The sequence below is a fragment of the Vulpes vulpes genome, chromosome 7 (genome assembly GCF_048418805.1).
Source record: "Vulpes vulpes isolate BD-2025 chromosome 7, VulVul3, whole genome shotgun sequence".
NCBI classification, from domain to species: Eukaryota; Metazoa; Chordata; class Mammalia; order Carnivora; family Canidae; genus Vulpes; species Vulpes vulpes.
The window spans coordinates 67,564,058-67,581,128 of NC_132786.1; the positions used below are offsets into that span (position 1 = coordinate 67,564,058).

The following is a 17,071-nucleotide window of genomic DNA, read 5'->3' on the forward strand; positions in this document are numbered from 1 at the left end:
GATCAATTTTATACAAGAGAGAATAGTCTAAAGATAAAGTAGGAGCCATCTCTCTTTTCTTCAATAGTATTCATTTAAAAAATACTCACATGTTACAAACTATATTCAACGTTACATTTTGTATTGTACGTTACAAATATGGTCTCATTTGTCTTAAGAGCACTCTACAATATCAATATTCACTATATTCAATATCAAATACTAGTGGAAAATGAGGCTTGGAGAATTAATCTAAGATTACACAGGAACATAATGTTTGAGCTGTTTGGACTATGCTCTTTCACTGTAACTAGCCAGCTTCACCAGTACAATGACCCGAACCAGAATATCTCATGGGTACACCAGATTTTAAGAGATGGAGTAAGAGATGGGCATATTGTTGAGGAAGTGTTTTCTCTACAAATTACCATTATTTTCAATAAGTATTATTTAAGGTACTTCTAACTGATGATTTCTTAATGTCTTCTGTTTACTTGATGTTTGAGTAGTTCCATTTCATTTCCACTAGTACATAATCCTTCTACACTTTGGTAGAAAAAATTTGTATCATAGGGTGATATGCTATGTTCAATGGAAAAAACACAATGGAAAATCTCATTGACTTCCTAGCAATTGATGAGTCTTCTTGTGACTCTTAGTGTATTTCCTAAGGGACTATCCATATTATATAGCTGAGCTGACTTAGTTGCTAAAAATTAGATTATATGCATCTTGGGAAACTCTCTACGTTCTAATGATGAAACTTATTATATGTGTTATCTACACTTATTTCTAAAAATCACATCAAGCTAACAATAAACTTTAATATTCCTAGGCTGTAAATTGAAAAAAAAATATACTGAGAAAAATATTTTTCCATATATATATATATATATATATATATATATATATATATATATTATAGTGGTGATTTAAGCTAGAAGCCCTTGATATTTCCATGACAGAGTCTTGACCACTGTTTGCATGTTATATTCTCTACAGTGAGTATATTTATCATGGCGTGGGGGAATCAGACCTTCAACTCAGGCTTCATCCTGCTGGGAATCTTCAATTACAGCCCCACCCACATCTTCCTCTTCTCCCTAGTCTTGGGCATCTTCACAGTGGCCTTCATGGGAAACACTGCTATGATTCTCCTCATCTACCTGGACACTCAGCTCCATACACCCATGTACTTCCTCCTCAGCCAGCTCTCTCTGATGGACCTCATGCTTGTCTGCACCACTGTACCCAAGATGGCCTTCAACTATATGTCTGGCAGCAAGTCCATTTCTCTGCCTGGTTGTGGAGCCCAGATTTTCTTCTATGTGTCCCTGCTTGGAGCAGAATGTTTCCTGTTGGCTACAATGGCCTATGACCGTTACGTTGCCATTTGTCACCCATTACGATACTCAGTTCTCATGAACCAGAAAATCTATTGTGTTATGGTTGTTTCTTCCTGGACCATTGGCTTTCTTGATGGTATAATTGTCATTGCAGTTGCACTTTCCTTCCCATATTGTGGTACCCGGGAAATACCCCACTTTTTCTGTGATGTCCCTGCTCTTCTCACTCTCTCATGTACTACTACATTGCTCTTTGAAAGGTTAATGTTTATTTGCTGTATAATTATGCTTCTCTTTCCTGTAGCAGTAATCATTGCTTCCTATGTTCATGTTATTGTGGCTGTCATTCACATGGGGTCTGGAGAGGGACGACAAAAAGCCTTTGCCACATGTTCCTCCCACCTCATGGTGGTGGGAATGTATTATGGAGCAGCTATGTTCATATATATGCGGCCTGTTTCTGATCGTTCCCCCACCCAGGACAAGATGGTGTCAGCCTTCTACACGATCCTCACTCCCATGCTGAATCCCCTCATCTATAGCCTCCGCAACAAGGAAGTATCCAGAGCATTCATGAAGATGTTGGGGAAGAGCAAGTCTGAAGAGCAAATTGCCTAATTAACTTTTTTCTATCTACTTTATGCTGAAATCTATGCATTCAACTGATAGAATTCAGCACCCAATATTTACCTATCTTTGTATCAAAAGTTTTACAGACAAGTACACAAGATTTAGAAAATGAAAAACTGTGAGCATGCTTTTTTCATTGAATATTATATTTCTTTCGTTACAGAAATTTCAAATGATGACTATAGGTAAATATTTGCTATAATATGCACAATTGTATCATCTGTGTTATGCAATACTAGTTAACAATGGAGAGATATTGGCCAACCATAATACCACATAATGTTATAATAAAACAAAGCACTGATAACCTTTTCTTTTTAATAAATAGTTTTACATTTGTCTGATCATAACATTCTTCAGAGTCCAATATCATACCTTGGATTAATCAGTTTGTTAAAATGAATAATAAGCTTAATTATATACCAAGTTATAAATTTATAAGATTATTATAAAAATTAACATACTTTACCTAGATAAAGGGGCATCAGAATGATGATTAAGCATATTGAGTCTACCTTGTAATGGACATTGTCCTTCTTCAGGATATCAGAGGATTAGGGAACTTGTATTTATTTCCTTTTTCTATAGACATCAGCCTTTTATATGGGAGACTGAAATTGATTCCTCAAAGTTTGGTCTTTTCATTTTTAAATGTCTTGATCATTATAGGGGTTTTGTGCTATAAGGAAAAGTGATCAATATTGTAAATAGCAAATTTTAGGTTTTCTGAAGTCTATTTTTTTTAATAAATCACATGTCATGTGTAGCATCGCTATACATAGTGTTGTAATGATATGAAATATAGTGCAATTCTGGGGATTCTTTTGGGGTTTTTTAAAAAATTTATTTTTATTGGTGTCCAATTTGTCAACATACAGGATAACACCCAGTGCTTATCCCGCCAAGTGCCCTTTCAGTGCCTGCCACCCAGAGGATTCTTTTGTTTTATGAAGAACAACTGCTATTTGAATTTTAAATATTTTCTTAAAACTCCATGGTAATGAAACTGAATTACTTTTCCTTTGCTGCATAGCAAGTGAAACACAAACTCAGTAGCTCTAAATAACAATTGTTTATTTAGCCCAGTATAGATAGGTAGGAATTCTTGCATGGTTAGCCTGGGTTTTCTGCTTAAGGTGTCACAAGGTGGCAATCCAGGTGTTGGCAGAGGGTGCAGTTATATATAAGGCTCAGGGTCATCTTGCAAACTCATATGGCTGTTGAAATAATTCATTTATTTGCACCTGAAAAATCATTATCTGACTTCTTCAAGGCCAGCAGGAGAACCTGTCACCTAAAGAAAAGCCTAAATCCTCTTTTAAAGGTCTGCCAACTGGTTAAGACAAACCAACTCAAGATAATCTACATTACATAATTTGAAATTGATTAATTTGGGATCTTAGGTACATTTCACTCTCTCCTTATATAATAACCTAATCATAGGATAAATGCCAGGAAGAAAAAATCATAGGGAAAGTTTAGCATACTACCTACTATATACACCCACATAACTTTCAGGCTCCCATTTATAAAAGGCATAACAAGGTAGTTACAATAACTTTTTCCTCAAACACAGGTTTACTATTATTAAATACATGTTTCACATCTCATATTGTTGACAGATTTGAGAGTTAGTTAAAGATGGGGCAAGAAAGGGCTACCCTCACTACTGTGAATTGGGAATATTAAGGGTGATTATCCCAGAGTGCCATTTATCATTTCATCTTTCCACTAATGACTTAAAACTGCTAAGAAGAATATAACATGATCAATAGACATACATTCTCTAATGACTAAAAAATAACATAAATAAAATTTTGTGTATTCAAACCAACACTACAAGTTTGGTAGGGATATGAAGTAAAGGTTTTCATTACAGCAAAATCTTCATAAGCATCATATAGATTTCTAATTTACATAGAGTTTAAAGGTAACATATTTATGTCTTAATTTTTGTGGTAAAATGCGTATGCAGTATTGTGGAAAAATAAGTGTTTTTTATTCCTTGGTGGAACCGTGAGTTGCTAAATTCTTCCATGAAGGCAATTTAGCCTTACTCATCTAGATATGTAATTTTTTGTAGCTTTGAACTTTTTAAAGATTTTATGTATTTATTCGTGAGAGACACAGAGAGAGGCAGAGACACAGGCAGAGGGAGAAGCAGGCTCTATGCAGGGAGCCGATGTGTACTCAATCCTGGGACTCCAGAATCACGCCCTAAGCCAAAGGCAGACGCTTGACCGCTGAGCCACTCAGGCATCCTTGAACAAATATTTTCTAAGTTAAAATATTATCTTTAATAATTAACAGTCTAATATTGACATACAAGTAAGGAAAGGAGAAAAAATATAAACAATATATATGACCAATTGTAGAAGGATTGAATAAATACTATATAAACTTCTACCTTTATTGTCAATTTCATACTAACATTGTGTAATTCATGATTCCTAAATAAAAAAATCTGTGTGCCTGACCATCTTTTTTTTTAAGATTTTTATTTATTTATTCATGAGAGACATAGAGGCGGAGACACAGACAGAGGGAGAAGCAGGTTCCCTGCAGGGAGCCCAATTTGAGACATGATCCTGGGCCTCCTGGATCATGACCTGAACCAAAGGCAGACACTCAACAACTGAGCCACCTAGGCATCCCAAATCTTGAGATTCTTCATGGTCTTTCCAGTCATTACTAGGTAATAGGTACTATTTCCCCAAAGCCCTTATCAGTAAATGGGCTGGTCTATCCACTTTTTTCACTTACAGATATTTGGGAATAAAAATTATGGTTAGATCAAACCATATTGTATTCCAATGATTTCCATACCTTGATTTTATTGGAAAATCACTTTTATATACTGGGTAAAATCTGTTTTCTCATTATTAAACATATACATTAACTAGATGATTTAAGTATCAATGACTTCCTTTGGCTCTACATCAGCTGAGATGATTTCTTATGATGTGTTTGGTTTTCCTGCCTCATTTGCTCCCTTATTCCTTCCCTCACCCCTTTTTATACCAATTCCATTTTCTCTTTTCCTGTCCTAAGTCCTAACTTTCTTTTTCCTTCCCATTCACACATTGTGTTTCAGCTGACTACTCCAAATTCACAGTATTCTGTTCCTATGTCTGCCTTTATATCTTTGCTCTTGCTGTAAAAGGGATTCTCATGAAGAAACATACACAGATGTTTACAAGATTGACTTACAGTTATCTGGTAAAACATCCTGAAATCAATCTAATAACTAATTTGTAAGTGCATATTGGAAGCTTTCAGTTGGGCACTGATGTATGGAGGTAACTGATATAAAAAGGGTTTACTGGTGATTTTCAAGACATACAATGTCAAGAGATGGCATATATTCTAGATATTGTTATTTTAAAAAAGATTTTATTTATTTATTCATGAGAGACACAGAGAGAGTGAGAGAGAGGTAGAGACACAGGAGGAAAAAGCAGGCTCCATGCAGGGAGCTCGATGCAGAATTCAATCCTGGGTCTCCAGGATCAGGCTCTGGGCTGAAGGCAGTGCTAAAATGCTGAGCCACCTGGGCTGCCCCATATATTCTAGATATAAAAGGCAGCTGTATTTAGTTAGCAGGAAGTAATTAAAATAAAAGGGAGAATATGAGCATCATAGCAAATATAGGAAATCTAGGGAATGGGAGCAGATATTTGCCAATGTCTTATCAGATAAAAGGGAATTTTCATAAATCTATAAAGAACTTATCAGAATCAACACCCAGAAAAGCAAAAAATCCAATGAAGAAATGAGCAGAAGATGTGAATAGACATGCCTCCAAAGAAGACCTACAAATGGCGAGCAGAAACGTGAAAAAATGCTCAACATCACTCAGAATCAGAGAAATACAAATCAAAACCACAATGAGATACCACATCACAATAGTCAGAATGGTTAAAATGAACAACTCATGAAATAATAGATGTCAAGGACGTAGAGAAAGGAGAAGACTTTTACATTGTTGGTGGTAATGCAAACTGGTGCAGACACTCTGGAAAACAGTAAGAAGCTTCCTCAAAAACTTAAAAATAGGGGCACCTGAGTAGCTCAGTGGTTGAGCATCTGTCTTTGGCTCAGGTCATGATCCCAGAGCCCTGGGATTGAGCCCTAAATCAGGATCCTTTCTTACACACATGAAACCCAGTTATAGCTTTACTCATGAATTTCCTCTACTCAAATAATTTGAGATATTAAAACCATAATGTTGTATTAAAGAATTGAAATGTAGAGTTCTTATTTGAAGTTCCTTTTATCCGTGGGGTTGATAAAATCTCAGCAATAGTTGATGGTGGTGCAGCTCTTAACTAAATAGAGGCACTAAGAGAGACAAATGAAATAGGGTGGCACATGGTAAGATAAGACATACAAAATACAGAATAAGGGGCAAGATGGCGGAGGAGTAGGGTCCCCAAATAATCTGTCCCCACCAACTTACCTAGATAACTTCCAAATCATCCTGAAAACCAATGAATTTGGCCTGAGACTTAAAGAGAGAACAAGTTGAACACAACAGAGAGAAGAGTTTGCGCTTATAACAAGGTAAGAAGATGGAAATAATAAATAAGAAAAAGTTGAGTAGGGGACGGGCCAGCAAGGAGCCAGACTAATGCTGGGCACAGACAGCCTCCAGGACAGGAAAGCCCAGTCCCCGAGAGGCAGGAACTTTAAAAATCCACACCAGATTCTTCCTGGATGGAAAGGTGCTTAGTTCGGAAACCAGGCAAAACCACAGGAAAGCAGTGGAGCCTCCAGGTTCGCAGGGTCACTAAGAGAGGAAGTGCACCGGAGGGAGAGGCCCACAGACTGTGGGCCGAGCTCAGTAAAGGGCGGGAGTGCGTGCCCAATGGGTCGTCGGGAGAAGCTCAGGTCAGCTCCGTTCGGAGGGGGCTGCAACCTGCATCTTTCAGGAGCAGCGGCCCGGGAGCCTGATTCCAGCAGCACAGGCCCCAGATCCCAGGGCGCCGAGCAGACACAGCCCAAGATCCTGTGCTCCCTCCAGAAACAGCAAGGGCAGGGTGGGCACAGGACAGAGGGTGCTCCTGCCGCTGGGAGCCGCCAAGCTGTCCAGGTCAGCGACCCCTGCCCCCAGGAGCATCCGGCCAGTGCAAACTGAGAGACTGCGGGAGTTACTGTGGGAGCGGACTCCAGGGCTGGACATCAGGCTACCACCAGCGTTGTTGTTACTCCAGGTGTTACCCTGTGTCTGGGATGGAGCGGGGCTGCCAGGAACAGGGGCCTCACAGGATAAAGAGCTCCCACTGAGCCGTGCACCTGGCAGGGGATGGAGCAGCTCCCCCAGGGCACACACATGAGAATCAGCGCAGCAGGACCCTCCCCCAGAAGACCAGCTAGACGGACAGGGGAAAAACAAATTATTGACCCAGCAGCATTGTAAAGTTCCAAGGGAGGTAGAGGGATTTATGATATATAGAACCCGAGGATACTCCTTGTTTTGTTTTGTTTTGTTTTGTTTTGTTTTGTTTTCCTTCATTTTTCAAGTACAACTCATTCTTAATCACTCAGCACTGAGCAAAATGACTAGAAAGAAGAACTCACCACAAAAGAAAGAAACAGAAACAGTCCTCTCTCCCACAGAGTTACAGAATTTGGATTACAATTCAATGTCAGAAAGCCAATTAGAAGAACAATTATAAAGCTACTGGTGGCTCTGGAAAAAAGCCTGAAGGATTCAAGAGACTTCATGGCTGCAGAATTTAGATCTAATCAGGCTGTAATTAGAAATCAAATGAGATGCAATCCAAACTGGAGGTCCTAACAACGAGGGACAATCAGGTAGAAGAACAAGTTAGTGACATAAAACACAAGGTGATGGCAAGGAAGGAAACTGAGAAAAAATGAGAAAACCAATGAAAAGATCTTGAGGAAAGGTTAAGGGAAATAAATGACAGCCTCAGAAGGAAAAAATCTACATTTAATTGGGGTTCCAAAGAGGGCTGAAAGAGACAGAGGACCAGAAAGCATATTTGAACAAATCATAGCTGAGAATGTCCCTAACTTGGGGAGGGAAAGAGGCATTCAGATCCAGGAGATAGAGAGATCCCACCTAAAATCAATAAAAACTGTTCAACACCCCGAAATCTAATAGTGAAACTTGCAGACTCCAAAGAGAAAGAGAAAATCCTTAAACCAGCAAGAGACAAGAGATCCCTAAGGTATATGGGGAGAAGGATTATGTTAACAACAGATCTCTCCACAGAGACCTGGCAGGCCAGAAAGGGCTGGGAGGATATATTCAGGGTCCTAAATGAGAAGAACATGCAGCCAAGAATACTCTATCCAGCAAGGCTCTCTTTCAGAATAGAAAGAGAGATAAAGAGCTTCCAAGACAGGCAGAAACTGAAAGAATATGTGACCACCAAACCAGCTCTGCAAGAAATACTAAGGGGGACTCTGTTAAAGAAAGAGCAAGTCCAAGGAAATATTCCACAAAAACATGGACTGAATAGGTCACATAATGACACTATATTCATATCTTTCAATAGTAACTCTGAACGTGAATGGATTTAATGATCCCATCAAAAGACGCAAAGTTTCAGACTGGATAAAAAATCAAGACCCATCTATTTGCTGTCTACAAGAGACTCATGTTAGGCAGAAGGACATCTACAGCCTGAAAATAAAAGGTTGGAGAACCATTTACCATTCAAATGGTCCTCAAAAGAAAGCAGTGGTAGCAATCCTCATATCAGATAAATTAAAGTTTATCCCAAAGATTGTAGTAAGAGATGAAGAGGGACACCCTATTATACTTAAAGGATCTATCCAACAAGAGGACCTAACAATCATGAATATTTATGTCCCTATGTGGGAGCTGCCAAGCATATCAATCAATTAATAACTAAAGTAAAGACATACTTAGATAATAATACATTAATACTGGGAGACTTCAACTTAGTGCTTTCTGCAAATGACATATGTTCTAAGCAAAACATCTCCAAGGAAACAAGAGCTTAAATTATACACTACACCAGATGGATTTCACATATATTTACAGAACCTTATATCCCCCCCAAAATTGAATACATATTCTTCTTAAGTGCACATGGAATATTATCCAGGATAGACCACATACTGGGTCACAAATCAGGTTTCACCGATACCAAAAGATCGGGATTGTCCCCTGCATATTTTCAGACTATAATGCTTTGAAACTAGAACTAAATCACAAGAAGAAATTCAAAAACGTGGATGTTAAAGACCATCCTGCTAAAAGATGAAAGTGTTAACCAGTAAACTAGAGAAGAATTTAAAACATTCATGGAAACTAATGAGAATGGAGATACAACTACTCAAAATTTGGGATACAGCAAAAGCAGTTCTGAGAGGAAAATACATCGCAATATAAGCATCCTTCAAAAAATTGGAAAAAAACCTCAAATACACCAGCTAACTTTGCACCTAATGGAATTGGAGAAAGAAGAGCAAATAAAACCTACACCAAGCAGAATAGGAGAGTTAATAAAGATTTGAGCAGAGCTCAATAAAATAGAAACCAAAAGAACTATAAAACACATCAACAAAACCAGGAGTTGGTTCTTTGAAAGAATTAATAAGATAGATAAACCATAAGCCAGCCTTATTAAAAACAAAAGAGAAATTACTGAAATTAATAAAATCATGAATGAAAAAGGAGAGATCAGAACCAATACCAAGGAAATATAAGCTATTTTAAAAACTTATTATGAGCAGCTATATACCAATAAATTAGGCAATCTAGAAGAAATGGATGCATTTCTGTAAAACCACAAATGACCAAAACTGGAACAGGTATAAATAGAAAACCTGAACAAGCCAGTAACCAGAGAGAAAATGGAAGGAGTCATCAAAAGCCTCCCAAGACACAAAAGTCCAAAGCCAAATGGCTTCGCAGGGATTTTCAATCAAACATTTAAAATAGAAATAATACCTATTTTACTATAGCTGTTCTGAAAGATAGAGATTCCATCTCTTTCTATTGGAGATTCCATTGGAAGTATTCCTACTTCTCTCTATTGGAATACTTACATTGGAAGTATTCCTACTTCCAATCTCATTCTATGAAGCCAACATCACCTTAATTCCAAAACCAAAAACCCACCAAAATGGAAGTATAAACTAATATTCCTCATGAACACAGATGCAAAAATTCTCAACAAGATACTAGTCAATAGGATCCGATAGTACATTAAGAAGATTATTCACCATGACCAAGTGGGATTTATCCCCAGGATGCAAGGCTGGTTCAACACTCGTAAAGCAATCATTGTGATAGATCACATCAACAAGAGAAAAAACAAGAACCATAGGATCCTCTCAATAGATGCAGAGAAAGCATTTGACAAAATGCAGCATCCATTCCTGATCAAAACTCCTCAGAGTGTAGGGATAGAGGGAACATTCCGCAGCATCTTAAAAGCCATCTACAAAAAGCCCACAGCAAATATCATTCTCAATGGGGAAACACTGGGAGCCTTTCCCCTAAGATCAGGAACATGGTAGGGATGTCCACTCCCACCACTGCTATTCAGCATAGTACTAGAAGTTCCAGCCTAAGCAATCAGGCACCAAAAAGAAATAAAAGGCAGAGAAGAAGTCAAACTCTCCCTCTTCACAGATGACATGCTAATGTTCATAGACAACCCAAAGGACCCCACCCCAAGATTTCTAGAATTCATACAACATTTTGGCAGTGTGGCAGGATACAAAATCAATGGCCAGAAATCAGTGGTATTTCTATACACTAACAATGAAACTGAGGAAAGAGAAATTAAGGAGGAAATCCCATTTACAATTGCACCCAAAAGCATAGGATACCTGGAAATAAACCTAATCAAAACGGTAAAAGACCTATACCTTAAAAACTACAGAACACTTCTGAAAGAAATAGAGGAAGACAAAGAGATGGTAAAATATTCCATGCTCATGGATTGGTGGGAATGTGAACTGGTACAACCATTCTGGAAAACTGTGTGGAGGTTCCTCAAAGAGTTAAAAACAGAACTGCATATGACCCAACAATTGCACTGCTGGGGATTTACCCGAAAGATACAGATGCAGTGAAAGACCGAGACACTTGCACCCTGATGTTTATAGCAGCAATGTTCACAAAAGCCAAACTGTGGATGGAGCCTCGGTCTCCATCGAAAGATGAATGGATAAAGAAGATGTGGTTTATGCATACAATGGTATATTACTCAGCCATTAGAAATGACAAATACCCCCTTTTGCTTCATGTGGATGAAACTGCAGGGTATTATGCTGAGTGAGATAAGTCAATCGGAGAAGGACAAACATTATATGGTCTCATTCATTTGGGGAATATAAAAAAAAAGTAGTGTAAGGGAATAAAGGGGAAAGGAGAGAAAATGAGTGAAAATATCAGTGAGGGTGACAAAACATGAGAGACACCTAACTCTGGGAAACAAACCAGGGGGTGGAAAATGAGATGTGGGGGTGGGGTTACTGCGTGACGGGTACTGAGGGGGACACTTGACAGAATAAGCACTGGGTGTTATGCTATATGTTGGCATACTGAATTCCAATTAAAAATATATCCAAAAAAAGATAATTTAATAATACTATTAACAGTCCTATGCTAAGACATTTGATAACATACATGAAATAAACATCTTGCTTTAATACACATTGTGGTAAAACTCACACAAGAATAAACATACAATCTTAGTGTGTCTATAACATATTAAATAATTTGCACCAATAATCAATAACTTTCCAAAATAGAAAGAAACAAGCCTAGAAATGGTTCAGTGGTATATTTTAGTGAACATTTATGGAAGAATTTATGTTAATTCTCTTCAATCACCTACAGCCTATAGAAGGAAAGGGACAACTTCATAAGTCATTTTATGAGATCAGCATTCTCTAATGCTAAAACCCAACAAAACGTTTCAAGAAAAAGAAACTATTGGGGGATCCTTGGGTGACTCAGCGGATTAGTGCCTATCTTCAGCCCAGTGCGTGATCTTGGAGTCCCATGTCAGGCTCCCTGCATGGAGCTTGCTTCAACCTCTCCCTGTGTCTCTGCCTCTCTCTTTCTCTGTGTCTCTCATGAAAAAAATAAATAAAATCTTTAAAAAAAGAAACTATAGATGAATATCTCTCATGAATATTTTTCTAAAAATATTCTATTAAATATAATTCAACAATGTATAAGCTTAATTAAACATTGTGACTTAATGGGATTTATTTTAGGTGTGTAGGTCTGATTGAACCTTCAAAAATAAATTAATACAATTAATCACATCAACAAACTAAAGTAGAATAACACAATCATATAAATATACGCAGATATTTTTTGGTAAAATTAAGCACTTGATTTTACATAATAAATACTCTTAAACAAGGATACAGAATTCCTTCAACTGTTTAAGAACATCTGCAAACATCTACAACTAATGTCATACTTACTAGTGAAAAATTAGTATCATTTCCCTTAAGATAAGCAACAGGATGTCACATCTACTCTCACTCAACATTGTATTGGCAGTGCTAACTAGTGGAGTAAAAGAGAGAAATAAAAAGAATACAGATTGGGAAAAATAAAATAAAACAGCATCTATTCATGAGGACATTATGTCTGTAGAAAACACAACAGAATCAAGCAAAAGCAAAGCCAAACAAAACCTCCTGGCAGTAATAAGTGATTATAACAGTCACATGATTGAAGATTCATATGCAAAAATCCATTGTTTCTTATATATTACCATTGAAAAATTGTAACTTAAAATTAAAAACGCATTACTATTTGCATTAGCAATACTGAAAATAAAATATTTGGTATTAATCTAACAAAGGTCTATTATGAAGGAACTAGAAAATTCTGATGAAAGATACAAAGAAAAACTAACCACAACAACAAAAACCAGAGATAATCCATGTTCATAGATAGGTAAAAATGCTCCTATTTGTATTTGTTTTTGTTTTCAAGTTGAACAGATTCAATGAAATTTTATTCAAAATCCCTGGAGTTATTTTGTGTATATCAGCATTTTAATAAAAGTTTATAAGGAAGGCAAAGAACCTGGAAAAGCCAAAAGTGTTGAATGAGAAAAAGAAAATTGGAAGGCTGACATTTCACCAAGATGTACTATAAAAAGAAAATGATCAAGACGATGTTGTATTGACAAAACAGACAGATAAATGGAACATAAGAGTCCAGGTATCGACCCTCAAATAAAATAAAATCTTAAAAAATATATTAAAAATTTTTTTCTCGGGATCCCTGGGTGGCGCAGCAGTTTGGCGCCTGCCTTTGGCCCAGGGCACGATCCTGGAGACCCGGGATCGAATCCCACATCAGGCTCCCAGTGCATGGAGCCTGCTTCTCCCTCCGCCTGTGTCTCTGCCTCTCTCTCTCTCTCTCTGTGACTATCATAAATAAATAAAAAATTTAAAAAAAAATTAAAAAAATGTTTTCTCCTTAGAGTTTTATGGATTTCTGTCTTGAAGAATGTTGAAAGAATTAAACTGTTTTCCCCGACACATCTAAATATGCATCTTTTACATTCTTGGCCCAACTTCCTTCTTTTGTTTAAAGATTTTATTTATTTATTCATGAGAGACACACACACAGAGAGAGAGAGAGAGAGAGAGAGAGAGAGAGAAAGAGAGGGGCAAAGACAAAGGCAGAGGGAGAAGCAGGCTCCATACAGGGAGACTGATGTGGGACTCGATCCCAGGTCTCCAGGAGCAGGCCCTGGGCTGAAGGCAGTGCTAAACCACTGAGTCACCCAGGCTGCCCAAGAAAAACAAATTTTGATTTTTACTTAATAGTATATGCGAGATGGACTCCAGATTGGTTAAAGATTTATATATGTTATGTAATGTCACAGAATTATTTGAACATAATATAAGATTATCTATTTCATATAAAGAGAAATAGAACTAGTTAATAACAAAAGATTAATGTTATTTAATTCCTTGAAGATTAAGAATATTAATTTAGAAATGGAGATCATGGCAAAAGCTAACACACTAAGACAGGTTGGAAGATGATATTTTTCAAGTCTAAAATGAACAACCAGTGGTGTCTTTCTCAGTCTGTTAAGTGCCTGACTCAGCTCAGGTCTTCATCTCAGAGCCATGAGTTCAGGTCCTGCATTGGGCTCCACAAAGGGTATGGAGCCTACTTAAAAATAAATAAATATATATATACACAAAATGAACAAATCAATAAAACTAAAATATTCAAGGAAATATTACACATTAAAATTTGTGAAACAAAACAAAAATATTTTTCTGGAGATATATACAATTTAATTAATATTCAGACAAAGGGCCTACTTAAAAATGAATGAGTGAATCAATTAATTAAATGAACAAATCAATAAATGCTAAAATATTCAAGGAAACATTACACATAAAAATTTGTGAAACAAATCAAAACACGTTTTTTTCTGGAAAGATACATAATTTCATTAATATTCAGACAAAGGGCAATTTAACAATCTTTAAATATTTCTTTTTACTCAATAGATTAGGAAAATTTCAAAAGCTGTATAATATTAATTAATGGCAAGGATATGGACAGACAAAATTTCTCAGAATTGCTTTTGAAAGTATATCCTGATATTGACAATGTGGAGAGCAATCTGCTGATACCTACTTAATTTATATTTGCATGTAAAGTAGAAGTTAGCAGTTTTGTTCATAGCTATTAATATGAAATAAATTATAATTGTGATCCAGAATTATAAAATGATTCAAGTACTTTATAAATTATTTAATTATGAATAATTGTTTTTCAAACATATGACTTCATATGTGACTGAAATACAAAATCATTTATTTTATTATGTTAAAATCTGGATTTAAGGGATTGCTCAAAGTCTTCAGGAACCTACATATACTGCAATTGCAACATAAATACCACAACAGTTTTGGGGGAAATTAACTGTTTCTAATATTAATATGGAAAATAAAGTAAAATCATAGTTACTAAAACTTTAAAAAAAATAATGACAAAAGATGAAATCATCAGTGACAAACATTTTTAGCCATTGGAATAAAAACCAAGTTACACTTTAAATTAGGCATTAAGGAGGGCACTTGATGTGATGAGTACTGGGTGTTATACTGTATGTTGGCAAATTGAATTTATATTTCAAAAAAGAGAAAGAACTAAAACCAATAAAATCAGAAATGAGACAGTAAAAGTAACAACCAACACCACAGAAATACAAATAATTATAAGAGCATATTATGAAAAGCCATATGCCAACAAATTAGACAACCTAGAAGAAATAAATTTCTAGAAACATATAAACTACTGAAACTGAGACAGGAAGAAATAGAAAACTTGCACAGACTAATAACCAGCAGAGAAATTAAATCAGAAATAACAAGCCTTCCAACAAACAAAACTCCAGGGCCAGAAGGCTTCACAGGACAATTCTACCAAATTTTTTTAAAGGAGTTAAAACCTATTCTTCTCAAAATATTCCAAAAAATAGAAGACTTTCAAACTCATTCTGAGATACCTGATACCAAAACCATATGAAAATAACTGAAATTTTCATTGACAGATTAATGGATAAAGATGTCGTGTATATATCTGATGGAATATTACTCAGCCATGAGAAGGGTGAGTACCTGCCATTCATATTGGTGTGAATGGAACTGGAGGGTACTATGCTAAGTGAATAAGTCAATCTGAGAGACAATTATCATATGTTTTCCCTCACACGTGGAATATGAGAAATAATGAAAGGGACCATAAGGGAAGGTGAAGGGAAACTGAATGGGGAAAATCAGAGAGGAAGATAAAACAATGAGAGACTATTAACTTTGGGAAACAGAGGATTGCTGAAGGGGAGGTGTGTGGGGAGATGGGGTAGTTGGGTGAGGGCATTAAGGAAGGCACATGATGTGATAAGCACTGGTCTTATACACAGTGGATGAATTATTGGAAACTATATCTGAAACTAATGATGTACTATATATTACCAAACGAAATTTATATTTAAAAAAAATAAAAATCCATGTAAGAGGTTCAGAATCAGAATTATATAACATGGAAGTTTGGTAAATGGTATCAATTGGCATTATCAATCAATGTAGAAAGAGGGCCCAATCCAAGATATGATTCTATAAAAATTGGTTATATGTATAAAAATGTGAAATTATATTTCTCTTGTCTATTTCTTTCTAAATTAATGATAACTTATAAATGAAATTCTTTGCAAAGGAAATAAAATTACCAATAAATACTAAATACAAAAGACAAAGACAATAAATCAGTAAAGAAAATGTATATCAATGTAAAAGTGAGGAACCATTTCCCACAAAATAGATTTATAAGTTTTTTTTAAAGATCAAGCAATATGAAATGATTTTTAGAACATGATGAAATAAAATGCTCTTTCTGTTTACATAGCTATTGAGTATGTAAAATAGTTCATTTATTCTTACACACAATTAGGAAGTGTTCATGAAAACACAGATATCTCCCTCCTAAAATATTGTTCCTACATAACACCTAAGAAGAAATACCATTAAGAAGATGGAGATGACTTACAAGATGAAAAAGATTTTTAAAAAGCAGTAGATTCATTGAAAGATAAAGATTCAGAATATGGTACAGTATGAGACAAGAAGAGAATATCAAAGTAAATATAAGTTATTAGCTTTTGATAACATCTGTAATTTATAAAACAAAACATGTTGGTTGAAAATATACAGATAGAGTCATCATAGGTGTGAACATATGGGGAAGAGAAATATTTGTCCAAAGGCCTTAGGAAATATAGCGCTATCCACATCGTTGCAAATGGCAAGATATTTTTTTTTTTTTTTTTTGCTAAGGGAAGTATGTCAGTCATAGATGAATACCATATGATTTCACTCACATGTGGAATTTAAGAAACAAAACAGATGGACACGGCAGGGAGAGGCAAACCATAAAACAGACTCTTAAGTATAGAGAACAAACTGAGGGAGGTGGTCAAGGGGAGTGCACTAAATCTGTGGTGGGTATTAAGGAAGGCACATGTGATGAGCACTGGGTATTTTATGTAAGTGATGAATCACTAAATTCTATGGAAACTAATATTACACTTTATGCTAACTGGAAT

General features: G+C 36.0%; 1 protein-coding gene across 1 annotated transcript; it reads left to right on the forward strand.

Annotated features, from left to right (window-relative positions):
- Window positions 1-995: 995 nt before the first annotated feature.
- On the forward strand, window positions 996-1,943 carry LOC112911028 (olfactory receptor 2M3-like). The gene has a single exon (XM_025987346.2). The coding sequence runs from the start codon at window positions 996-998 to the stop codon at window positions 1,941-1,943; it is 948 nt and encodes a 315-aa protein (XP_025843131.1).
- Window positions 1,944-17,071: the final 15,128 nt, after the last annotated feature.

Excerpts from the sequence above, each read along its gene's own strand:
- LOC112911028 (XM_025987346.2), top strand. The coding sequence starts at position 996 with ATGGCGTGGGGGAATCAGACCTTCAACTCAGGCTTCATCCTGCTGGGA.